Source organism: Zonotrichia albicollis, chromosome 12 (assembly GCF_047830755.1).
Source record: "Zonotrichia albicollis isolate bZonAlb1 chromosome 12, bZonAlb1.hap1, whole genome shotgun sequence".
In the NCBI taxonomy this organism is placed as follows: Eukaryota; Metazoa; Chordata; class Aves; order Passeriformes; family Passerellidae; genus Zonotrichia; species Zonotrichia albicollis.
This window is the reverse complement of record NC_133830.1, coordinates 851,213-877,742: the sequence shown is the minus strand read 5'-3', so window position 1 is coordinate 877,742 and position 26,530 is coordinate 851,213. Positions and strand designations below refer to the sequence as shown.

The window sequence follows — 26,530 nt, the reverse complement described above, 5'->3', positions numbered from 1 at the left end:
TCCCTCTCATCTGCCACAGCTCCCCAGAGCTGCCTCTGGCCTGCATCCCTGAGCATGTAACCTTTTATTTTCCCTTTAAAATTCAAATTAGTCATTCCTGAGCATCTCGGAGCCGCTGATGACTCACAGCTCCTGCACTGCTAGCAGAGCTGCTCTTGCCAGGCCTGATCTGGGAGATGCAATCTTCCCCACATCATTATCGTGTTAGAGATTTCCCCTCCCTCTGGGAAATGTCATCCTTCTGCAAACCTATCCACTCCTAGCTGAGAGCTGCATCAACCCCATCCAAATGGGCATGGCCAAAAACCTTGGGTGGGTTCTGATTTGGAAATGCAAAAGCCTTGGAGCCATTTATCATCCTTTTTATTGGAAAAAATTCTTGTGGGGCATGAGTGGAGGAGAGGGTGCAGATTGGAGATGTTTTGGTCAGGTATTTCCATATACCTGTGTCCTGTTTGTCATGGCTGGGATGTTTTCTTGCTCTGGGTAGGATTCACCCCGGGGTTAAAGCTTCCCTTTGGGAGCCTTTCCACGTTGCTATTTTTTCCTTTGCAAGTGTAACTATTGATTTTGGACTGAATAATATTTTTAAAAAGGCTTCGAGGGGCATAATAAACCAGGAAGGAGCTTTGCTGTGATATATCAGGCCATAATCTGTAAATCAATGGAAAACTTTATTTAACGGTCCGAGAACTAAATGAATTCAATGTAATTAGTGCTGCAAGCTGTAAAAGATATTTATGAGAATTAACTTTTAATGTGCATTGCCTGCAGGCCCCATCAAGCTGCTGTGGCCCCTGGTGTCAGTGAGTGCCCAGGGTTCCAGCTGCCCCAGCCCTGGGCTGCTCTCTCAGGGTGATTTCTGCCCCTGCTGTTCTCCAGGCTGGGACAGGCGTTCCCTTCCTGTGGCTCTGCTCTGCTTCTCTTTTATTTCTTATTGTTATTATTTTTTATTGTTGTTATTTTTTATTGTTATTATTTTAATTGTTATTATTTTTATTGTTATTATTTTTATTGTGATTATTTTTATTGTGATTATTTTTATTGTGATTATTTTTATTGTGATTATTTTTATTGTGATTATTTTTATTGTTATTTTTGTTATTTAAAATTTTATTAATTTTAATTTTTATTAATGGTATTTTTATTAATTTTGTTTTTATTTTAATTTTTTGCTTTTATTGTTTTTATTTTAATTTTTATTATATTTATTTTTATTTGATTGTCTCTGCTCCCTCTGGTGTGCTCTAAGAACACCCCCTGATGCTGCTGTTCCCAGTTGGGCAGGCCCTGAGCTTGCCCCCCTCGCCCAGCTGTGCCAGAGCCCCTTTCCCTCAGGACTGCAGTGCCACGTTTGGGCTTTGTCTGTAGGGCTCAGGTGAGGAAAATCCCCAGCACTGCTCAGGGCTCTCAGAGCTGCATCTCTCATCTCTGTGCTTTGCCTCGCATTGCTGCTGGGCTTTCTTTGAGTTTAGCAATGAAATATAAATCAAAAGGCTCTTGCTGCGTGAATCCCTTCGAGGGCTGTGCTCCACATTCCTGCTGTCCCTGGGCTGCAGCCCTGGCTCTGGGAGGCAGCTCGGGCTGTGCCCAGCCAGGCTGGTGTCCTGCAGGGGCTGGGGCTGGGGCAGCGTCAGATCTGCAGCCTGGGAGGGACAGAGACAGCTCTGCTCCTGGGGTGTGTGAGGGGATGGGGCAGTGTGTGCATTTGGGGCAGTTTGAGCATTTGTAGCCTTTGGGGGCAGTTCGTGGCTTTGGGGGCAGTTCGTGGCTTTGGAGCAGTGTGTGGCTCTGGGGCACTTTGTGTATTTCCCACGAGCCTGGGGAGCTGCAGATCACAGGCAGATGCAGACCACAGTCCTGGTGCTTGTGGGCAGCAACAGCTGACTTGCATTTTCTGTACATGGAACCCCTAAAGCTCCATGATGAGCCTCGGCTGGGCACTCCCAGTGCCCCCTCCTGAGCCTGGCCATGCCCTGAGCCTGCCCTGGGCTGGGTTTCCCCTCCTCTGCCATGGCAAGGTCTCACCTTTGCCCAGGGGTTTGTGGTGGGTCCACCCTGCCCTGGGTGCCCCCGAGGGTGCCTCTGCTGGGTCAGGGGTGCAGCTCATCCTCCTCCTCCTCCCTCCTGTGCCAATGTCCCGGTGCCACCTGCCCTCCCCTGGGACACCCAGAGCCTGGGGAACAGCACTGAAACCTCCCCTCAGCCTGCCTGGCTGTGAACAAGCAGCTTTGATGGCCCTTCCCTCAAAGATACGTTTTGTTTTAAGTGGTGGTTTTGTTTAAAAAATGCAGTTTAGTGATAAGTAAATCGCTCTCGTTCCCTCCTAATGATAGAGTACAGTAATATTGTTAAATTTGCTTTTCCATTTATGCACCATCATTTTGAAATCAGATCTGAAAACATCTTTTACCTTCAAACCTTTATTTTGCCTTCCCTTTGATTCCTGGCTTTTATTATCCATATCATTTAATTACACATAGCAGAACCCCTGGGAAGGAGGGGTTTTACAGCAGCTCTGGCTCAGGCTCCGCTGCAATTGTGCTTTTCTCAAAGCTTCATTCAGCATTTCAGTGCACCAGGGCTGTTCTCACTCCTGCTCAAGTCCCTGCTCTGCTGCAGGTGCAGCTTTTCTGCACGGGATGGATCAGCCCAGTGTGCCTGGGGCTGCCCAGAGTGGGACCAGCCCTCTGTGCCCTCTGGGCACTGCCAGGCTGCCCAGTGCCACACCTGCCTTTGCTGGTCACACTCCTGCTCCTGCCTGCGTGTCACCCTGGTTTTTTAAGATTTTCTAAGCCTTCTGATGTTGACATTCTTGTAGTGAACTTTCTCACACACTTTCTGTAAATAACTCATTGTTTTGCATTCCTTTGTAGAAGAAGAGTTGATGGACTGTTGGTTTGTCCAGTGTCATTGGAGAGGTGGCATTGTCACCCTGTCACTTTTAAAAATCTATAAATGTTTGAGTCAGAAAATAAACTTCCCTCTTCCTTCACCTTGAGAACAGCGGTGTGAGCTTGTGTTCTTTCGTGTCCTATAGTGGCAGGTGGGGCTGGGGGCTCTGGAAGAGAAGCAGGAGGCAGAATGAATTGCTGATGTGTTCTTGGCCAGGGGGTTTGGCTCTGTCCTGCCAGGTGAGGGGCTGGCACCTGCCCACTTGTTGGGAAGGATGAAAGTTTGACAAGAAAGTCTCACAGATATGTGTGCTTAGCAGAAATGTAGAATCTGATGAAGGAATAGAGATGGAAGCAAGTTTTGATACAGAAGAAAAGAATTGCTGAGCCAGTCTCACTGGATAACCAAGGAGGCAAAGGGTGTGTTAGTTAGAAGGGGTTTTATGGCTTAGAGCAAAGGATAAACCCACCCCAAACAAGAAGATGTTTTTACCAGCAGAAAGAGAGCACAGGCAAACAAGGCAGCAAATGTGGCAAGCAGAAAAACACCTGGGAAATGTCTCCCTGCCCAGCCTGGATGTCCCAGCTGGCACCAAGTGCTCCCAGCTGAAGCAGTGCTGCCCTGAGGATGCTGTGTGTGAAGGGGGAGCTCCATCCTCCTCAGCACCCGAGGTGCAGCCTGGAACCACCTGCAGGTGAACCCCAGCCTCTGCCTGCTCTGGAGGGAAGTCAGGGCTGGTTTCTGTGTGCAGTTAGGAATCAGCAGCACTGGAAGACTCAGGTTGGCTCTTTGGCTCAGCTTTGCATTTCAAAGCGGGCAGGATGAGCAGTTGGATTGATATTTATGGCAGCACACAGGAAGGCAGATCAATGCTGCAGCACCCCCTCACTGTGCCCAGGAGCCAGGCTGGAATTACTGATGGAGCTTCCCAGGAATGATGGGCAATAATCGGGGAGATGAAAAGAAAACAGAGAGAGAACAGAGGCAGCTCAGTAAATCTGAGGTGGATCTGCTGAGTAGGCAGTGCTGGTGAGCGTGGAGCTGCAGTCAGTGATGTCTCTGAAAATTAAATATTCCTGGATCTGTGTGCGTGGTGCCATTGGTAATTAACCATTGCTGGGTGTCTGTGCATGGGCTGTGCCATTGGTAATTAACCATTGCTGGGTGTTTGTGCACAGGGTATTGCCATTGGTAATTAACCATTGCTGGGTGTTTGTGCACAGGTATTGCCATTGATAATTAACCATTGCTGGATGCTTGTGCAGGGGTATTGCCATTGATAATTAACCATTGCTGGGTGTTTGTGCACAGGTATTGCCATTGATAATTAACCATTGCTGGATGCTTGTGCAGGGGTATTGCCATTGATAATTAACCATTGCTGGGTGTTTGTGCACAGGTATTGCCATTGCTAATTAACCATTGCGGGGTGTTTGTGCACAGGCTGGGCCATTGATAATTAACCATTGCTGAGTGTTTGTGCAGGGGTGTTGCCATTGATAATTAATCATTGCTGGGTGTTTGCGCACAGGGCCATGGTTAAAAATGGGTCAGTCCAGGAGCTGCTCTGTGTGCTGGTGTTCACAGGGGTACCAGGACCAGGGAAGAGATGAGAATCTTGATTCCATGTTTCAGAAGGCTGATTTGTTATTTTATGATATATATTATAAGAAAATTATATACTAAAACTGTATTCAAGGAATAGAAGAAAGGATTTCATCAGAAGGCTTGCAAGGAATAGAAAGGAATGGAGTGATAATAAAATCTTGTGACTCTCAGAGAGTCTGAGCCAGCTGACTGTGATTGGCCATTAATTAGAAACAACCACATGAGACCAATCCCAGATGCACCTGTTGCATTCCACAGCAGCAGATAATCATTGTTTAGATTTTGTTCCTGAGGCCTCTCAGCTTCTCAGGAGGAAAGATTCTAGGGAAAGGATTTTCCATAAAAGATGTCTGTGACAGGGCTCTGCCCTGCACTTTGGGGTGCTGGAAACCCCAGAGGGTCCCTGTGACACCCATGGGAGCAGTGCCAGGGTGGGAAACCCACTGCTGGGTGTCACCTGGGCCCTCTGGCACCAGCTGTGGTGAAGGAGAAAGCAGAGACACGGAGGGCGATGGTGGCAGTGGAGAACAGAGAGCAGATGGGATTTTGTTTGGAGAGGGAGGAGGGAGGATGTGCCATGGATTGGGAATGAGGGATTGGAGCTGCCCAGGAGCAGCTGGTGGCTGTGCCCAGAGCCCAGGGAGCTGTGCCAGTCCCAGCCTGGGTTCTCCATCCTGCAGCAGGGGCTGGGTGCTCCATCCCTCCCCAGCAGGGCAGAAGGTGCAGGAGACATTGTTTAAAGCATCTGCTCCAGTATTTCTGAAGCTGTTGCTGGATTCCTTCCAGATGAATCTGAATTGGAAGGTGTTGCCAGTGCCAGATGGAGCAGGGATATGTAAGGGAGGAGTATGAAAGGCTTGGAATCAAGGCAGTGGCTTTAAAGGCAGCCAGGGAGAGAAGAGCTTAACAGGCCTTGAGGGGCAGGAACCAGAGAGCTGCTCCTTGGTGGGAGAGGGACATGAAAGGAGCTGAGACAGGGGATCAGGCAGCTGCAGGGCAGATTCAGGGCTCTTTGGTCTGGATGGGCCTGGGTCACTGCTCTGAGCACTTCAGCTCCATTTCAGCCAATTAGCCCTGCTGCAGCTGTGATGGGCAAGGAGGGTGAGAGCCAAATTCTCCTTCCTGCCCTAGCCCTGGCCTGGGAAGCTCTGCTCCCCATCCTCTCCTTTCCTGCCCCTCCTGCTCGTTCCAAACCATGGAATCCTCCAGGCTGGAGAAGCCCCTGAGATCCAGCCCAGCCATTCCCCACCACTGACCACATCCCCAGGTGCCACATCCTCATGAGCTTTGCCCTTTTTCAGGGATGGTGATTTCACTTCCCTGGGCAGCTGTGCCAGGGCTGGACAAGCCTTTTGTGAAGGAATGTTTCCTGCTGTGCAGCGTGAACAGCCTGGGGCTGCTCCCTGTGCCCTGTTATCAGTGTGGGGAGCTGGGGCTGTTCCTGGTGCCCTGTTATCAGTGTGGCAGCCTCCATGCCCTGTTCCACTGCTGCTCCCCCCTGGCTGGGCCTGTTGGCATTTGGGTACCATACCCTGGGGGAAGGGGAGAGGGTCTCATGGTGCTGGGGGGCAGGAGGAGCTCAGGCTCTGTGCAGACCATCCCTGTCCATGAGTGGTGCTGGGTTGGGGCAGGAGGAGCTCAGGCTCTGTGCAATCCCTGTTCTGTCCATGAGTGGTGATGAATTGGAACTGTGGGTGCCCATCTGAGGGAGGCACTCAGTGCACATCTCAGCAGAAGCAGGCTCTAATTCCATGTCCACCCTGCAGGAGAGCCATCCATAGCAATTATCCCAAGGAACAATTCCACGAGCCTGTTCCAGTTCCCAGGCAGTGTCCCTTCTGGAAACACAAATCTCCTGAATACACTGGGACTGCTTTTCACCTCCAGAACTGTTATTTGTGAAACTCTTCTTTCTTGGCATTACCAGGGAAATGGTGCTGCTGTCAGAGGCTGCATTTCAGGTTTATTTCTGTTTGTGGAATGTGTAATGCAGTGTCCAGCACTTCCACAGGAGTTTGTCAGCCCCACCACAGGAAGGGATGTGTCATTATTCAGACAATAGCTGTAAGCCATGGCATGGGGCTCGCTGACAGCCAGCAGGAGCTGCTGCACGTCCCCTGTGCTGCTCGGGGGTGCCCCAGGGCCAGCCCAGCCCTGCTCATGGCCAGGTGTGAGTGCCCCGCAGTGCTGCTCTCCGGTGGATGGAGGATGGTGTGACCAGCAGGTGGAAGCAGAGAAAAAACCTCTCCAAGGCTCCGGGGTTTGCAGGCTGCTCCCAGGGAATCAACGTGGTGTTCAAAGCTGGAGATGGTGTCAAATCCTGCAGCATTTCCTGCATCTGCTCCAGCACAGCCTCATCCGGCTGACTCTGAACGGGGTTTTTACATTTTCCTCTGGCACTGATCATCACCACAGGGCTTTTTGCTTTGTTTGAGTTTTCCCTGCTTCTGTGTATCCTAAGCACCAGGAAAACCACTCTGTGCTTGCCCCTGTGTTTGTGCTGTTTGTTTTGTTGTGCTGCTGTTCCTGGAGTGTGAGAGATCTCTGAGCAGCCCCAGGCTTGGTGCAGGGCTCAGTGCTCACTCAGGTCTGGAGGCAGGACAAGGCCAGGTGTGGTTGTTTCAGGAGCCTGGGGTATCACTGAAAGCTGGGTTTTAACAGGCATTTAACTATAAGCTAAAACACAAGTTCCACCCCAGCATGAAGAACTTCTTTCCACGGAGGGGGCAGAGCCCTGGAGCAGCTGCCCAGGGAATTGTGGAGTTTCCCTCTCTGGAGAATCCCAACCCCACCTGGATGCTCTGTGTCACTGCTCCAGGTGACCCTGCTGGGAAGGGGCTGGGCTGGGTGGGCTCCAGAGCTCCTTTCCACCCCCAAATATTCTGGGATTCTGTGATTTGTCTGCTGGAAGGTGCTGTGGCCTTGTCCTGCCCACTGCTCCCACCTTTCCTTTCAATTGGGAAGGAAGAGGGGTCTGCCCCAGTGTGAGGATGGGAGGGCTGGCAGAGGCTGTGCTTGGGGTGGCTTTGGGGTGTGCTCATGGTGTCTGGCCATGGCTCTGGTGGCCTTTGGGGTGTGCTCATGGTGTGTGGTCAGTCAGAAGGGGAATCCAGCTCTGTGACCATCACATGCGTTGGTTTCCTTGGCTGGGAGCTCAGCTCTTGCTGCTCTGGCTGGGATGTGGATGTGCAGTGCTGGGTAATTCACTCAAGGTGCACACCAAGCTCTGGTCATGTTCAGGAGCAGAAATGGTGTTCTACCCTTGTTCTGAATCAGAGTAACTCAATCATTTATCTGAACGCACATAGTGGTTCTTTTTCCTCAGGAAAAGGTTTCATTTCTTTGTCATTGCAGAGTTTTTAGTTTTATCATTTCCAAGTGTTGGCTGTGTTTGCAGAGGGGTAAAAAAGCATTGCAAAAGAAATAAATACCAAAATGTAATGCTTTATGCATAATAAAAGTGCATTTAAGCTCTAACATGTCATATAATCATTCAGCCATGCCACAGAATGATGGATTCCTGAGCACAGACACTTCAGAGAGGAGTATCAATGTGAAATCTGGAATGAAGATCCCAAAGCAGGAGCCAGCTCATTGGTTTAATGGCTCTTTCTGTTTCTCTGTGTTCAGAGCTGCACGCTTGGGAGTTCAGGGGATCACAAACCTCCCTGGGCTCGGGCTCTGCTGAAGGAAACTCCCTGTGGATTTTCCAGCAGGATATTTATACCAGGAGGGAAAGGCTGCTTTTGTTCTTAAAATATTTACAGATTTCTGTGATTTTCTACAGGGGGAAAATTAACCTTGTTAGTGTCAGCTGAGGCGTGGTGGAGCTCTCCAGCAGTTGCTCTCACTCCCTTATTAGGGAGATCTTCTATCAGCCCGGCTTTATGGCTTGTAATGGAGCTGCTGGAACAGCAGTAATTGGGCAAATTAGTTTGGACGGTGGCATTAATATTCATGCATCCCTGCAACAGCTCCCTGCTAATTAGTGTCTCTTCCTGCTCGATTGTGGTGGCAGAATGGCATGGGATGAATCTCTGGGGTTACCTGTGCTCAGAGTGGCAGCAGCGAGCTGCAGGATGCTGGAGCTGCCCCTGCTGGAGCTGCAGGATGCTGGGGCTGTGTCACTCCTAGGAGGAGCTGCCTGGGCTGTGTCAGCTGCTCTGGGGCTGTGGAGACCCAAACCCAGCTGGGGCTGGCAGAGTCAGCTCTTCCAGCTCGATGATGGGATGGGATGAATCTCTGGGGCTACCTGTGCTCAGTGAGAGCTGCAGGCTGCTGGGGCTGTGCCGCTCCTGCAGATCTGAGGACCATTTGTCTCCTTGGTGCTGAGCACCCCTCTGGGGATGGAGGATGGGTTTGCCATTCCCCGTGCCTGGGGTCCCAGCAGAGCCCCCTGCCCTGGCTCTCCCCGTGTGCAGGGGATGGGAAAATGCAGCAGCGTTGCAGTGGCTGCTCCTGAGCAGGGATGTCTGCTCTAACTCATTGATCCAGGCTCTCTGTAGGGCTGCTCTCAGTTCACAGAGCTCCTTCCTTTGTCTCCTGTCCCACCTGTGCAGCCTGGGGAGCCGCCCCCAGGGATGTGGGAGCACCCACTGGTGCTGGCACCCCACACCAGCACAGAGAACCCTCCTAAATTCCTTTGCACCCCCTTGGCAGGAAGGGAGGCAAAGTGCTCAGCTCAGCCGCTTTCCCAAACAAAGGAATAAATAAAATAAAGCCATAAGTGCTCCCAGCATTTCTCTGCAAAGCTTGGGAGGAAGAACTAACGAGAAAATGCTATTAGTTCTATTTTTAAAGAGTTGAGAGCTCTGCGATGCCATGGTGATGATGGAACTGGTGTAAGCACCTGGCTGATAAAGATCTCCTGCATGTCTGGGCTAATGCAGATGGACCGGGGCACTGGGGAAGTGCAGAGGATTCTGTTTATCAGCTTCCCTGGCAGCTCTGTTATCAAACACGGTGGTTCCCAAGCTGTCAGAACTGATGGTAACATTTCCAGAGTTTCTGCCTGGGGAAAAGTCTGCAGGGAGGCAAATCCCACAAGTGATGTGGGGGACTGGGAGTGGGGCAGGGACCTGGCCAGGTGTGCAGCCAGGTGTGTGCCACCTGTGCCCCTCTGGGGGTGTGCTGCCTGTGCCCACAGGTGTCACCCCTCCCCAAGGGGCACCTGGAGCAGGTGCTGTGGCAGTGGAGAGGGGTCAGAGCCCCATGAGCAGCTGGGTGAGGATGTTTGGGGGATGTTTGGGGCCCAGGGAGGTGGCGGCGCCCTGGCCATGGGGCAGAGCTGCTGTGGCACTGTCTGTGGCCAGGCACGGACAGTCTGTCCTGCTCTCGGTGTGCCACCAATGCTCAGCAGCCTCGGGACCCTCCCCAGCCCTGTTTGGGAGCGGGGGCAGCCGGGGAAAAGAGAGGCTGGAGGCACTCGGCTGTGACCACATAATGACTCTGTATACAAATTAGATGGATTCACAGCGTGCTTATCTAAATGAGGTTGCCATTTTACAATGCTAATTTTCCTGTTGGTTGCATGTGATACCGGAGCACGGCTGGTTTCAAAAACCCCATTGCAGGGCCAGGCAGGCTGCGGTCCTGGGCAGAGCAGAGCTTGGCAAGGGTGCAGGGCTGGGCAGGATGTGCAGGTTTTGGGCAGGATGTGGGGTTTTGGGCAGGGTGAGGGTTTTGAGCAGGATGCGGGGCCGGACAGAATGAAGGTTTTGGGCAGGATGCGGGGTTTTGGGCAGGGTGTGGGTTTTGAGCAGGATGCGGGGCCGGACAGAATGAAGGTTTTGGTCAGGGTGCGGAGCTCTCACAGCCCGCAGCTCCGAGGCCGGCGGGCAGAGCTCCGCTGCAGTAATTAGCAGCCGCTCTGCAGATCTTGATGAACAATGCACAGGGGGTTTGTTCCTTTGCGCCGTGCTTCTGCCCTCCAGAGGGATAAATAACTGCAGGGAAGGGAATTGCAGGGAGATGGGATGAAGGAGGAGGAAACAAAGGCGGTGTGCGCGTTCCTGAGGCTGGGATGTGAGGGGCAGCGAGGGATGGGAGAGCCGAGGGCACGGGTGGCGCTCCCAAAGCACCCCAGCATCCATGGGACGCTGCCGTGCCTCGGAGCAGGAGGTGCAGGAGACTTTGGAGGAATGTCTGGGGTTTCGTTTGTCACTCGGGGCTGATTCCAGCTGAGCACAGGGAAATGAGACAGCTCAGCTCACCTGGGAAAGCAACAGCGGCGTTTGGCATCCCTAGGGCTGCTGCTTCCCTTTGGATTCACCACATATTTCCATTCTCCATCCCCCTTCTCCTGTTGCTGTCCTCTCCCCCTTATCTGTTTGTGATAAACAGAGATGCAGGAGTGATTGCAGGGCCGTTCATCCCCGGCTGTGTTTGCAGCAGCCAGCACAGGATGCCCCGCACAGGCTGCTCTGTCCTGGGAGCAGAACACCGGGTCTCACACCATCCCTGCTCACTGCAGCCAGCACAGGCTGCTCTGTCCTGGGAGCAGAACACGGGTCTCACACCATCCCTGCTCACTGCAGCCAGCACAGGCTGCTCTGTGCTGGGAGCAGAACACCGGGTCTCACACCATCCCTGCTCACTGCAGCCAGCACAGGCTGCTCTGTCCTGGGAGCAGAACACGGGTCTCACACCATCCCTGCTCACTGCAGCCTCTGCTGGCTCTGCTCCATCCTCCTGTGGCCCCTGAGGGGAACAGCTTGTTCAGCACCTCGCAGGATCAATCCCTCGGGAATCCTGAGTGCTGCCAGCACCAGCAGCCTTTTCGCAGAGCATCCTGAAACACTCGGTGCTTTCCAGAAATGGCTCTGCACCTTTCATCCTCAGGGCTTGCCAGGGTCACAGGGATCGCTTTCATCTTCCCAAAGCTCCCTGCCCTGTGCAGGGATCAGCTGGAGAGCCCTGCTCGGAGCTGCCAAGGAAATGCTGGGCACTGGGGCATGGAAAGGAGGGCAGGGAAATAAATCCTGGGCACTGGGACAGGGGAAGGAACAGCAGGGAAATCCTGGGCACTGGGGCAGGGAAGGAGCAGCAGGGAAATCCTGGGCATTCACTTTTTTCATGCAGAAAAGCCAATTCTTTATTCCCATGGTTCACATCTCTAGGAAATATCAGAAGGCACTGTGTTAAACCTAACTGGTCAGCAGTACAGTGAAAGTCAGTCCCTTGCTTGGGACGGGCTACTGAACATATCTATCAAATTTTCTCTCTCTAGATGTGTTGACATATTTTCTTCACTGATTCTTACGGAACAGATTTCTTGTTTTTACAGCTGTAGACTGTTTTTCTCTACAAGAATAATTTGTTATGTTATTCTACTAGTTTTTCCTTATGAGAAATTACAAGCCTGTTGGTAATTCAGCAGAGCAAGGCCTGCTTTCATAAGGCATTTATTTTATAATATCTTTACCTATATGTAACAGGAGTCATGGGAAGGAAGGGCAGGGAAATCCAAGAGCCCTTTATTTTGATATCTCAGAGCTTGAAGCCTATTTTAGGTGCTGCCTGGGGCCCATCCAGTGTCACACAGCCCAGCTCCAGGTTTGTTTGTTGGTGTGGTTTAGGATCAGTTTTCTCTGTTGGTGTGGTTTAGGATGAGTTTTGTGTTTGTGGGTGTGGTTTAGGATGAGTTTTGTGTTTGTGGGTGTGGTTTAGGATGAGTTTTGTGTTTGTGGGTGTGGTTTAGGATGAGTTTTGTGTTTGTGGGTGTGGTTAGGATGAGTTTTGTGTTTGTGGGTGTGGTTTAGGATGAGTTTTGTGTTTGTGGGTGTGGTTTAGGATCAGGTTTGCGTTTGTTGGTGTGGTTTAGGGTCAGATTTGTGTGTGTCGCTGTGATTGAGGATCAGTTTTATCACGGACACACGCTGTGGGCTGGGGTGGGGCTGTTGATGGAATCAGCACTGGACCCTGTTTGTATTTCTAAGGAAGCCCCTATTTTTAAGGCAGCTTTCCCTGCAGGTTCCTGTTCCCCAGTGCTGGCTCTGGGCTGCCCCAGGCAGGGCAAGGAGCTGCTCTGGGTGGTTTCCATCAGGGTGCTGCAAGGCTGAGCTGTTAGAAACCTTTATAAAAATAACAGCATTTCTGTATCTGGCTGTTCCTGCATGAGTCCAATAGCATGGCCCTTAGAAAGTAATTTGGATTAATTAGAATGTCCGGGCACTTTTGCGATAAAGACATGCAGAGTAATTATCCAGTGTCCAGAATAATCTATTGAGCTTGTGAAGTTTAAGTCTGAAAATTATTCTCCCCTAAGTATTCGTCTTTCTCACTGTATTTCTGTTATTAAATTTGTTTTCCCACAAGTTAGATAAGAAGAAATGTAATTATTTAGCTGGCAAGCTCAATGTCGAGGTGAAGACAACCAGTGAAGGTAAAAGTGTGATTGCCTTGTGGTTTTCCCTGTAATAATGCAGAAATATTTAGATATCTGTGGAATTACATGGTGATGATGCACTTTGTGAAAGGCCAGAGATGAAATATAAGGGAATAAAAGGTATAGATATTCACTGGCAGTCCATTATACCCTATAACTCTTGGATATGTAGTGGGAGAAATGTCAAATGCAGATTTCTCCCATAATTACAACCCATTCTCGCTCACATCGCTCTCACTGCATTTTCTCACTCTCCTTTATACCCAGGCTGTGTCCTGAAGGACCTTGTTCTGTTCCTGATGCTCAGAGGACACAACAGGCCTTTTCACTTGTGATAATGTTTATTTTGGATTAAAGAAAATATGAAATCAAAGGCAGGCTAAATATAATCCCTCAGTGTCCCTGGTGGAGCCGTCCCAGGCCCGGGTCAGCCGTGCCTCCCACACTTCTGAAGGAATTTTAAATGCCTGGGACTCGAGGAGGAGATGGCTGAGATGGCTGACCTTGCAGATGATGGAACAGTTTGTCCTCTCTGAGCCCCTCCTGGCTGCTGCTGCTGCTCCTCGGTGCAGGGGAGCCCTGGAGGGGCTGGGAATGGGATGGAGAATCCCTGAGGAGCTGGGCAGGGGCTGCAGAATCCCTGAGGAGCTGGGGGGATTTGGGATCTGACCCCAGGAACAGGGACAGAAGCAGAGGGAACAGCTCAGGCTGAGATGGGCAGGCTCAGGGGACAATCTGGGGACAGCTCTGTGCCCCCTGTCCTACCTGGGCTATGTGCCCCCTGTCCCACCTTGGCTCCGTGCAGGTGCCCTGGCACAGCTCTGCTGCCCCGTGTCCCACCTGGGCTCTCTGCAGGTTCCCTGGCACAGCTCTGTGCCCCCTGTCCCACCTGGGCTCTCTGCAGGTTCCCTGGCACAGCTCTGTGCCCCCTGTCCCACCTGGGCTCCATGCAGGTGCCCTGCAGCGAGTGGGGCTGCCAGGAGCCCTTGGGTGGGGAATGTCTCTCCCTGGTGTCCCTGGGGCACGGCAGCAGGGGTGCTGTGCCCACCAGGGCAGGTTTGTGCCTCTGCTCATGGATTTGGATCCATTTTCCAGCCTGGCTTGGTCAGCTCCAGCTGGAGTTAGGTGAGCACATCTCACCCTGGGCTTTGGCTGTGGGGACACCTCGGGGGAGGAGGAGGAGGATGAAGCTGTTGGGGCTCCCAGGTGTGGGTGAGCAGGGCTGCAGGGAGGTCAGGCAGCAGCTCACATATTCTGTATAATTCCCAGCTCTGCTCTTGCCTCCAGCTCTCCATAAAGTGCCACTCCAAACCAACAGTTTAAGCTCAAGCAGAACGGTTCACTCAGCCACAGTGTGAGCACGTTAAAACCTGGGGGTTTTTATTATTTGACACATTTTTAAATTCAGAAATACTTCCAATATTGCACGGAGGGAAATGAGCTCCAGAAGGCCTGTTTAAAACATCATTTACTGCTTGAAAGGCAGCTGCTTCCCTTGGGGTGTCAGAGATCCGGGGGGCTGGAGAGATCCCATTGTCTGAGGCCACTCTGACATTTGAATGAGAACAGCTCCTATTTCTGCAGTAGCTGCTCACTGGAAATTGTTCACAGAACTTGGGTTTGCTCACCGTGCTGCTGAGCTGCCTGCCCAAAGTTTAACTGCACACTGAAATTAGAAATGACCCCTCAATGCAGGTAAATTTGTACTGCCAGATTTTGGATGTGTTACTGTGTCAGGGCACCAGGGCCAGAGCTTTATTCTCCTTGGCTGTCAGACTCTTGGCTATATTGAAAATTCAGGAATAAATACTCCAATCCCAGCCTCACTTTCCAGGACAGGAGCGTGGATGCTCTCCTGGGAATGCAATTATTGTATTATACAGTAATAGCTGTGCTCACAGCCCAGCCACAGCTCCCACTCAGCCCAATAACTCACAGGATGAGTGCTTCCCCTTGTTCCACAGTGCAATTGAGCTGGCTCTGTGTCTGTGTGAGGATTGCTTTCACAGAACTCTGCCACAGGAACGGGTTCTGCCTCAGCCTGGCTGCTGAATGAGTCGTTACTGCTGTTGTCTTCATCGGGCTACTTTCAAAATCAATGAGATTTATGCTTGCAGATTAAAAACCTTTTAAAATATGCACAGACAATATAAGGTTCAATTATCTGTTTGGGATGAATGGAGCAGTGTGTACACATAAATAAAACATAAAAGCTGCTTCGCTCTGTTTATATTCTGCTCCTGATTTATTTTCAGAAGAGCTGGAATCGGTGAGTCCGTGTTTGGATGTGGGAGCTCCATCCCTGCAGGGATGTGAGTGCTGGGTGTCCGTGCATCCCTCTGGCTCCCCAGCTCCTGGGATGCAGGCAGGGATGGGGAATGGTGCGTGGGGAAGGAGATAAATCCAAATCACCCTGAGCGTCTGCCCAGCACTCTGGATTAAAGAAAATATGAAATCAAATTTGGGTGGTGACAGGAACCCTTCTGAGAATGCCCTGACTGCTATAAATCTGAGCACCAGAGGAATGGGAATAATTTTTGGCATTTTTAAGACCTTGCAGGGTGTGTTCAGGGCATGAGAAAGGCACACAAGCCCTTCCTCTCCCTCCATTGTGCACAGAACAGACACAGAATGGTTTGGGCTGGAAGGGACCTTAAATCTCATCCATTTCTCACCAAGCTGAATATTTCACGTTAAAATATTAAATGGGGAAGTGTCATACTTGCCCCTGTGCCTTTGCCTTCAGTACCAATAATCCCTGAGGTGCAGGAGATAAAATTTCCCTCTTTGGGGTGGGAGAGGTGTTTGTGCAGGAGATCACAAGTTCCCTCCAAGAAGGGTGGCTGCAGATAAAGGGCTTAGAAATAGTAATTAACAATTATAAATTAGATTTTTGCCCAATATTATTGAATATTGGGCAAAAATCTAATTTATAATTGAAACACAGTGCAGATAAACCAAGAGAAATTAAAATGGGAGTCATAGAAATACCAGTTAATTTTATTTCTGAGAAGTGCTCACTCAGGATCTTCATGATTACATAAACACAGCTTTATTCACAGGGAGGAATTTGCACACCCAAATTAGGCAAGTGTGTATCTAAAACTCTTTTTCCATGTCAGTAGGATGGAAAGTAAAGCATTTCAGTAAATAATTCATGCCCAGGAAAGCATAAATGGCTGAGTCTCCATCCCCAGTATGTGAGCATGTTGAGACAGGGGTGATGTCCTTGTTTATTCAAGGACAGTTTTATCTCCAGCTTTACAAGGGTAAGGTGTTTATTTTTGTGCTGTGACTCATTTTCATTACAATTTTGCGTCTCCTGGTTTCAAGGCAGGTTCTTCCAGTCCAAGGTTCTTTTAGCATTAAAAGCTGAGAAATCCCCCCCTGCTTTTCTATAAAAATCCAATCTGTGCCATGAGCTCCTCCCTGTCACGAGCAGACCTTGGTCCAGGCACAGGTCATCAGGATGAAATGCAGGATATCTCACATTTATGGACACCTCTCACAGTCCTGGGTGTTTATGATCCTTTCTCCTGCTTTCTGAGCTGATGAAGTGCTCCCATGAGCCATGTGGACAGTACTAATTGCTGTAATTGCTGTCCCTTAATTGCTGCAATGATTTGTTTCAGGAGTGCTTTCTCACTCTGGGGAAGGGAGCAGGAAGGACCCTGTGGGCGCAGAGAAGGCTCCCAGTGGCCAGTGCCACTCAGGATGGCTTTTCACGGATTTTCATGGCTTTTCATGACAGTTGTGGTGGGGATGGGATGGGTTTGTGTGCCTGGAAATGGGCTCTTTTCAGGCCTGAAATTAATTAAACTGAAATGTGTTCAATTAGAAAGGCAGTTGTTTGAGAAAGCCAAAGTAGCTTTGGAAGTGTTTGTTCCAGTGACGGGCTCCATCCACAATAACAATGGTAATGAGGAGATTTTAAAAGGGGATTTTAGAAGGCGTTGCACCATGGCAGCTTTATGCTGGCCCTGGCCAAGGAGGGGGAGATGGAGCTCAAGGGGCTCACCCCACCCAGCTGGGAGGGCTGGTGCAAGGAGCCCCTGCAGGTGGAACCAAAATTCAGGGGCAGGAATCATTGCTGGGTTTATTTCTTTGTGTTCCCTCCATTGCTCAGAAATATTTGCTGTTGCTCCTGAAAGGGATTTACATGAAAACTTTCCTAATTGCCCTCCCTCCCTTTCTGTCTGGCTGGGGCAGCCCCTGGGGAAATGCTGAGCTCCATCCACTGGAGAGCAGCAGGAGGATCTGCTCCTGTTACCTTTGCAAGCTCCGACCTTATTCAGTGTTTTGGGTGAAATTTCCACAGAATCACAGCATGGTTTGGGCTCCAGGGAGCCTAAAGCTCTGCTCAGCCCCCTGCCAAGGGCAGGGACTAATTCCCGTGGGTATCTGGATTTCTAGAGCTGCCTGCCAGGTTTCCTTCCTGCTCAGAAGGCGAAGTGGGAATGAGAAGGGGCTGGAGGGGTTTTGTCCAGAGGAAATAACCAGGGAGAAACTTGAGTGAGCTGAGCTCCAGGCAGGGGAATCAGCTCTCTGCAGGATGCTGGGGCTCTCTGTCCTGCACTTTGGGATGGGATGGGGCACAGGAGGAGCTGTGCTGACTGAGGATGGAATCCTGACCTGATGCATTTCTACAGGAATAAAACCCAAGCCCTGAACAGATCCCAGGCTGTGCCTCACCCATCAGCTCACACAGAGCTCTGCAGCTGGGAGCAGGCTCCAGGCAGCTCAGGTGTGTGAATTTGGGTGGTTTGGGGGGATTTGCAGTGTTTGCAGCCCGACTCTGCCCTGCCACACGTGGTGGGCTCAGGGGGCTCTGCCAGAGCAGCTGAGCTCTCCCCACTGCCAGGAAACCAGAATCAATAAAACTTCCTGGGAAACTGAAAGTAGAAATGCAGCAAACTGTGAGCCTCATCTTGCCCTGCTAGCAGCTCATTAATGTCTCAGCAGGGGCACTCCTGCATTATCTTAATTGCTCAGGTCCTCAGGGAAATTGCCTTTCTGAAGCTCCTGGCTGCTGTCAGTGCCTGAGGTGGGTCAGGTGCACCTTCCTCATCATCTTTAATGAGTGGCTGAGCACAGCAGCAGTAGCTGTCAGTGTTTGGGGTGTTTGCAGCACAGCAGCAATGGCTGTTGGTGTTTGGGGTGTTTGCAGCTGGGGCTGACTCTGGGGTAGAGGCCAGGCTTTGGCAGTCCGGCAGCCCAGGGAGGGCTCTGTGTGCTCTGGCACTGGGGTTTGTGTTGCAGGTGAGCAACTCAAACGTTCTGTCATTTTTCTTGGAAAAAAGGGTTCGTTGAGCAGGGAGAGGAGGAGGAGGATATGGGGCTGCATAATAACACCCAGTGAGTCTGGAAGGGAAACTGGAACAGGGAGTTTGTGCTTCAGTGAGGTTTGTTCTGAGCTGTTCCAGTCTGTGTTTCACTGGGGTTTGCTCTGAGGTGACCTGTTCCAGGTTGTATTTTAGTGGGGTATTTCACTGCTCTGCAGTGACCTGTTCCAGGTTGTATTTTAGTGGGGTTTGCTCTGCAGTGAGCAGTTCCATTCTGTATTTCAGTGGGTTTTTCCCTGAGCAGTTCCGTCCTGTATTTCAGTGGGTTTTTCCCTGAGCAGTTCCATTCTGTATTCCAGTGGGGTTTCTCTGAGCTGTCCCAGTCTGTGTTTCGCTGGGTTTTTCCCTGAGCTGTCCCAGGCTGCTGCTGGGCTGGCTGCTGTGGCAGGAGAGGCTGAGGACGCTCCTGTTTGCCTGGGGTGTTTGTGCTGCTCCTGCTGCAGCTGCTCTCCTGCAGGAGCCTGAGCAAGACAATAGGAGTGACCCAGAGACAGCTCTTCATTAGCAGGAGAAAATGAAATAAATGAAGAATAATGGTCAACGTTAGAAATAAATTAACATCAATTAATCACTGACTAAGACAGTGTTCCCAGCATTAATCATTCCCCCTTGCTGCCAGCAGAGCATCAGCCAGGCTCACACATGTGGAACCCTGCATGGTGTGTGCAGAGGGAATGTGAAGGAACAGAAATCCTGCTTCTTCCAACTCCAATTCTGAGTTGATGATAAAGAACAGACTTTACCAAAATGAGAGAAAAAGAAAATGGTGAAGAGATAGAAAATGTTTACCTGGAATACTGAAAAACCCTGAACAGAGCATTCTGATTTCAAAGTCTGATTTAAAGGATTTAAAGCTCTGGCTGTGCCTTGCCCTGCCTGGAGCAGGGACCCTGCCCAGCTGCCCACGGGTCTCTCTGAGCTGCACAATCAATTTTTATTTTCAAGGGCATTTCAGTGCTGGCAGGAGCTGGGGGTGCTGTGTGGAGCTCCCAGATGGGCAGCAGTTGGATTTCAGCTGGTTTTTACCTGGTGGGTGCCCAGTTTGGCCGCTGGGATGCTGCTGCTGTGCATGGGGAGCTGGGCAGGGGCAGGAGGTGCCTTTTGCAGGTGTCTGAATGGGCTCTGCCCCTCTGTTTGCAGTTTTGTGGTTTGCAGTCCCTGGCACACACACTGAAGGACTCTGCTCCCTGTGTTTGAACAGAACAGGAGAATTCTACTTGGCACATTTCTATAACTTCATGTTGCTTTTAGATATCCAGTTAGAAACACTGGTAAAACACCTCATATCTGCTTTTTATACTCCCAGTGATTGAAGCAGCCAGCAGCAGTTAATATTTTATGAACAGTGGAAAAAGATTTAAAATCCAAAAGGTCTCCTTAGGAACATAAGCAATGCAGCAGATTCTGTAGAAGCTCTGCTTGTTGTGGAAGTGCAGAATGTGTTCCTTTTGATTTTGGGTTGGAAAAGCAGTTGTTGGCAAGGTGGAGTACAAAGAGGTGCCACGGATAAAACCTGATATTTCAGCCTCCCTTTTATGCTGATTGCAGAAAGCAGCCCTTGCTCTCTGTGGGCCAGAGGTGCTGAGCCCTTGCAGGGCTCGTCCTGGGGCAGTACAGATCAGATTTGTTCTTCTGAGGAGGAGGAGCTGGTAAATACCTGTAGGTGATAAACACTGTGCAGTGCTGGTGAATACCTGTAGATGATAAATACTGTGAAGTGCTGGTGAATACCTGTAGATGATAAATACTGTGAAGTGCTGGTAAATACCTGTAGATGATAAATACTGTGAAGTGATGGTAAATACCTGTAGGTGATAAATACTGTGAAGTGATGGTAAATACCTGTAGGTGATAAATACTGTGAAGTGCTGGTAAATACCCATGGGGTGATAAATACTGTGCAGTGATGGTAAATACCCATAGGGTGATAAACACTGTGCAGTGATGGTGAATACCTGTAGATGTTAAATACTGTGAAGTGCTGGTAAATACCCATGGGGTGATAAATACTGTGCAGTGATGGTAAATACCCATAGGGTGATAAACACTGTGCAGTGATGGTGAATACCTGTAGATGATAAATACTGTGAAGTGCTGGTAAATACTTGTAGGTGATAAATACTGTGCAGTGCTGGTAAATACCCATAGGGTGATAAATAAACTGGCAGCAGCTGCTTCCCAGCTTCATCTGGGTAACTGGGAGCAGTTGGTTCCAAGTTTTTCTGGGTAACTGGGAGCAGTTGGTTCCCAGTTTTATTGGGATAACTGGGAGCTTTATTTGGCCAACTGGGAGCAGTTGCTTCCCAGTTTTTCTGGGTAACTGGAGCCAGCGAAGGGTTGCTCCTGTCCCTGTACCTTGTAGGGGAACATGGTGCAGAACACAGCAAAGCCAAAGCTCAGCTGAAGCCAGGAGCTTTAGCTGCTGCTGCAAGAAGTGCCATGAGTCTGTGAATGTGTGTATTTATCAGAAATTGTTTCTTTCTACAGATCCCACAAATCAGTTATGCCTCAACTGCCCCCGAGTTGAGCGATGACAGGCGCTATGATTTCTTCTCACGGGTGGTTCCTCCAGATTCCTTCCAAGCACAAGCAATGGTGGACATTGTGAAAGCTTTGGGATGGAATTATGTGTCCACTTTGGCATCTGAAGGGAATTATGGAGAAAAAGGAGTGGAGTCCTTCATGCAAATTTCCAGAGAGGCAGGTAGGCCGTGCTGCTCAGCAAGCCATCCGTGTCGTGTTGTGCTCAATGTCATCCTGTGTTCCCAGAGCTCACCTTTGGTCCTAAAGCTGCTCAGCTCTCTGCATTGCTCTGCCACGGCTCCTGGGTGTTGTCATTCCTAAACTGCTCGTGGAGGGTCAGAGAGGGGGAGCCCTCAGTGGGTTTCAGTCATTTCTGGGGGATTTAGAGATCCTGAGTTGTGCCCGGCTCCTGCTGCTGCCCTGGCTGAGCTGTCCTGTGTGGGCATGGGCACAGGGCAGGTTTGGGAAGGCTGAGCTGCTGTGTGTGTCTCCATGGGCTGGAGCTGTGCTGTGAGCTGCTTCCAGCCTGGCTGGTGCCACCGTGGGTGCCCAGCTCTCCATGCCAGCCTGGTCTGAGCTTGGGTTTGCTTTGGCATTGCCCTGCCCAGCTCAGTGCAGGGAGCTCAGAACCTTCCCCTGGAGGCTCAGGGGCTGCTGTGTGGGGTGAGCCATGCCAGGCCTGGGTGTGAGCCCTTGGCCAGCTGGTTGGCAATCCAGGCTTGTGAGGGTTTGGGAGCTGCAGTGTTTGCAGCTGATCCCTGTGCTGGGGAGGAGAAACAGCAGAGGAAGGGATTCATTGCTGGTGGTCAATGCAAGGGCTCTGCAGGTAGAACCATCAGCAGGGGCAGGGCAGGCTCTGCTGTGCTCCCCGAGTGGGACTCCCAGGTGTCCCAGCCTGGCACTGCCTCAATGAAAGCAGCTCGGTGCCCAGCTCAGTGCCCAGGCAGGGCAGGAGCTGCTCTGCCCAGGCTGGTCCCATAGCACTGGCTCTGTCTGCAGGGACAGCCCCCAAACTGTCCCAAACTGTCCCAAACTGATGGATCCCTGCTGACAGCACCTGCCAGGGAACAGGCAGAGAAAGTCACTGGGCTTAAAGGAAGGGGCCTGGGAGAGGGGGAGCTGGAATTGTTTCCTTATGCTGGTGTCACAGGAGGAACCCGCATTTGCATAAATTCTTCTGTTCCTACAAATGCATATTTATGTGGTATTAAAGCAAATGGGTTTGGATTTAATACAGCAGGAAGTGACAAATGCCTGTGCTCATTGGAATTTAAAATTGGCTTTATTTGCAAATATCCACTGTTGCAATCCCATGCCCAAAATGTGTCCCCTGTGTGAAGGGCAGGCTCTGGCTGCAGAGCAGGGTCCCAATGTCTGGACCTGGAGCAGAATGACATTTATTCCATGAGCTGCCCATGCAGCCAACGCCAAACTGAGCCCCTCAGACAGAGCAGCGCCTGCAGTGCCTGCTCCCCTCAGCTCTGAGAGTGCAGGGGATGGAGGTGATGCTGGGGATGAAGGCTCTGACAGGGATGCTGCCTAAAGCTCCTCCTCGGAGCCGGGATGGGATAATCTGATCCCTGGCTGCTGCTCAGCTCCCTGTGCCACGCTCACACAGCTCAGGGGAAGCTCTGACAGGGTTTAATTCCTGGGGCCTCAGGGTGGGTATTGGTGAAAACTCTGTAAAGAACAGGCTGGGCAGGCTGGCAGGGACTGCCTGGGACAGTGACAGTGACGGGCACCAGCCCTGGGAAGGGCCAGGAAAGGGCTGGGAATGGCACCTGGGGGCAGGGATGGGCTGGGAATGGCACCTGGGTGTGACCGTGTTCACAGGGGTCTCAGGTTGAGGGAAGAGACGAGGATCTGACTCAGTGTTTCAGAAGGCTGATTTATTATTTTATGATATATATTACATTAAAACTATACTAAAAGAATAGAAGAAAGGATTTCTTCAGAAGGCTGGCTAAGAATAGAAAAAGAATGATAACAAAAGTTTGTGTCTCAGACTCTGTCCAAGCCAGCTGACTGTGATTGGCCATTAATTACAAACCAACCAACATGGGACCAATTCCAGATGCACCTGTTGCATTCCACAGCAGCAGATAACCATTGTTTGCATTTTGTTCCTGAGGCCTCTCAGCTTCTCAGGAGGAAAAATCCTAAGGAAAGGATTTTCTATAAAAGATGTCTGCGACACCCGGGGCCAGAGCTGGGCAGGGATTGGGCAGGGATGGGCAGGGATGGGCAGCCCTGTGCAGGGATGGCAGCACGGTCCCTCCTGGCTCTCCCCGTGCTCCCTTAGGAGCAGGCAGATCAGAGCCCAGCCCAAAGCTGAGCCATGCCAGAGGGAGCAGAGCTCCCTGCCATCTCCAGGCCCTGTCCCTTGGCACAAGGGCAGCTCTGCTCCATAGGCACCAGCACATTCCCTGGCCCTGCTTGCAGTCTGTAGCAGGTTAATTATCCTAAACACAGAGTTTCATCCAAACTCGTGTCTGATCAGCTGGGATCGTAGGGAATCTGAGGATCAGTGGAAAGTGCTTCCCCTGCTCAGTTTTCAAATATGCTTTGGCACATAAAGACTTTGCTTGATCCTCTGAGTTAATAATTCTTCACAAAGTGACTTTTATTATGAGCACTTCAAGCGAGTTTGAATATGTCATTGTGGCAGGAGATGAAGATTTGAAACATGCTCTGCAGTCTGTGGGATTAATAAATTAGGGGAATGGTTTAATTATGGGAAATCTAAAGGACAATTTCAGATTATTAATGAAACTACTGAATACTTGAATTTCAAAGATTAATTCATCTTTGATTTTTTTTTTTTAAAGATTAATCTGTACCAGAAGGTTAATTGCTATCTGTAAGAAATATATATATTGAAGTCGTTAGCAAAAGACCACTTGAATGCCTCCTAACAGATAAATGAAAGATCTGGAGTGCATTTATGAACGCTCTGCTCTCCCCAAACGGCCCATTGGCACAGCTCAGTGGGGTTCTGCTGCTCTGCGCTGCAGGATGAGCGTCCCTCCTTGTCCTGCTGTGCTGGCCTGGGCAGGGCTGGGAAGGGATGGGGAGAGCTGGGGAGGATGAGGAGGAGCTGGGAGGGTGGAGTGAATTGTTGGATGTTGGGTTGAGCAGTTGGGGCTGCCCCAAGGAGCAGTGAGGATGAGGAGGAGCAGGGAGGATGGGCTGAGCTGTTGGATGTTGGGTGAGCTGCTGGTGCTGCCCCAGGGCAGAGCAGTGAGGATGAGGAGGAGCAGTGGGGATGGGCTGAGCTGTTGGATGTTGGGTGAGCTGTTGGTGCTGCCCCAGAGCAGCACAGTGAGGATGAGGAGAAGCAGTGAGGATTTGATGAGCTGTTGGACGTTGGGCTGAGCTGTTGGATGTTGGGCTGAGCTCCTGTGCTGCCCCAGAGCACCAGGCTGGGCTCAGCTCTCCCCCTGCAGCCCCTTGGGCAGCCAGGCAGGCTCACCCAGCCCTGGGCTCAGCTTTGGGGCTGAGCAGCAGAGCCAGGCTCTGGCTGAGGGCTGGGCTCCTTGCAGGGTCACAGAGCCTGGGTGTTGGTGGGTGTGAGGGCGCACAGGGGGGGCTTTGGGGAGGTTTGCAGACTCCTCCTGGGGCTCAGTGAGCTCCCCTGTCCTTGGATGTGTTCAGTCACTCTGCTGTGATGGGAGTAGCCTTTCCTCACTCTCCTGGGATCCTGCTTTCTGGATCAAATACACAAAAACAAATGGATAAAGCACTCAAAAAATCGAGTCATTTATATCCAAGCACTTCAAGTGTTTTCCATTTTTCTTCCCACTTTTCCCAAGCACCCAGGCACGTGTCCTTTCAGTGTGCACTGATGTTAAATAACAACATTATGAAATCTATTGTTCTCCCTCCTGTTGTCACATAACAAATGTTTTGGCATTTCAGAACAAACAGCCAGGAAGGATGGCTGTCTGAGTTTGTAGTGGCTGCAGTTCTGTGCCCAGCCTGGCAGGCCCTGTTAATTGTGCTGGGCTGGGAGGAGATGCCCTGGCCTTCATCCTCAGGAGTGTTGGGGTTGCAGTGAGAGCACAGGCTGAGTCGGCACCAAACACAAGCACACTGGTAAAGAACTTGAGTTAAAACCAAATCCAGCCCTTGGTGCCTGGTGACAGAGGTATTTCCTTCCCTTTAACCAAACCCAGTCATTGGCTGCCAAGGGATAGAGGTATTTCCTTCCCTTTTAACCAAATCCAGTCCTTGGTGCCTGGTGATAGAGGTATTTCCTTCCCTTGGTAAAAACATCTTGTTTGAGGTGGGTTTATCCTTTGCTCTAAGCCGTAAAAACCCCTTATAACCAACAGACCCTTTGCCTCCTTGGTTATCCAGTGAGACTGGCTCAGCAATTCTTTTCTTCTATATCAAAACTTGCTTCCATCTCTATTCCTTCATCAGATTCTACATTCAAAAATCTTTCTGCCAAGCACACACATATCTGTGAGACTTTCTTGTCAAACTTTCATCCTTCCCAACAACTGGGCATCAGGGGGCTGTGAGGACATGGACACACAGTTTGTTGCTGGGAATTAGGGGAGATGGGGAGGAAATGGACACACAGTTTGGTACTGGGCATTAGGGAGCTTGAGGAAAAGATGGCCTTGAATCTTGGGGAGGAGAAGGGGAAAGGAGAGCTTGGGGTTAGAGAACAATAAGAGGAACAAGTCTGGGGAAAGAGCAAGGGAGGAACGGGGCTGAGGAGAGGGAGGATGAAAAGCTGCAGAACAAAGGTGACACCAGCGGATGGGGTTGCAGAGATTGAGCCATGGCTGGGAAAAGTGTCTCCAGGAGTAAGGAAGCTTTGCCAGAGAGTGAGTGGGCTGGGAAATCACATTTGTTTGATCACAAAAAAAACCTGATTTCAGGAGCAGAATTGATTTGATTGTGCAAATTTAAAACTTCTGGAAGATAAGGCAGGAATCCTTCCCAGAGTGTCTGTTTTGTGGGGCAGGGAAAGCAGCCTGCCTGGAGGTTTGGTGTGAGTCCTGCTCCTCATTGCTCCTCATGGCTCTGCCCAGGGTCCCTCAGTGCCCTGCTGCTCTGGAGCAGGCAGGGACCAGCCCAGTGCTCCCCAGACGTGGGTTTGCCCATTTATCATTATTTCCAGAGCCTGCCTTCCTGCAGGCTGCCAGGCTGGGCTCCTGCTGCAGCAGCACCCAGGGGCTGGGGCTGGCTGAGCTCTGAGCCCAAACCCAGCAGCCTTCTGCTTAAAACCTGAAGGATTTCACTGAAATGCTCGTGTTTAAGAGCAGGGTGCAGATGTAGAGCAGCAGGGAGCTTTGTTTGACAGCTCTTCACTGGCGTTTCATTGCTGTTTGTGTATTTCTTTTAAAGCCAATTTTATGTCCAGGCAAAAGCAAGTCTAGACAGATCGTCTAAAAACTTTTATTGGCTAATTAAGATTATACTGCTGGTATATCACTGCTGGATAGCAGGGACTCTGCTTAAGGAATGGCCTCTATTTTTCATAGCCTGTGCCTTTTGCCAAGTTTTCCTTTGTGCCTTGGGAGGGCTTTTTTCATATCTGTTTCAGTGTCCAAAGCAAATGCCACTTGGAGTCTCATGTTTGAGCACCTGAGCCTGGATCAGGGAACCAGAGCCCCTCGGTTTTGTGCCAGAGCCCTGAGCACTGGTGGCTCTGTGCAGGCAGGGGATCCCTGCCAGAGCTGGGGCTCAGCCCTGGCCTGGGTGTCTGAGCCAGGTGGGACAGGGTGGCCCTGGGAGTCCCATCCCTCTGGCTGTCAGTGGC

The 26,530-nt window shown here is 50.7% G+C and overlaps 1 protein-coding gene across 6 annotated transcripts in view; it reads left to right on the top strand.

Annotated features, from left to right (window-relative positions):
* GRM7 (glutamate metabotropic receptor 7) overlaps nucleotides 1-26,530 on the top strand; it is a 155,772-nt gene that overhangs the window by 44,824 nt on the left and 84,418 nt on the right. Inside the window, exon 2 of one of the 6 annotated variants that reach the window (XM_074550282.1) lies at nucleotides 20,719-20,935. The exons of the other annotated variants lie outside the window; for them this stretch is intronic. Within the exon in view, the coding sequence (XP_074406383.1) occupies nucleotides 20,719-20,935 (217 nt within the window). The remainder of the gene's footprint in view (nucleotides 1-20,718; nucleotides 20,936-26,530) is intronic. 6 annotated transcript variants of the gene reach the window in all.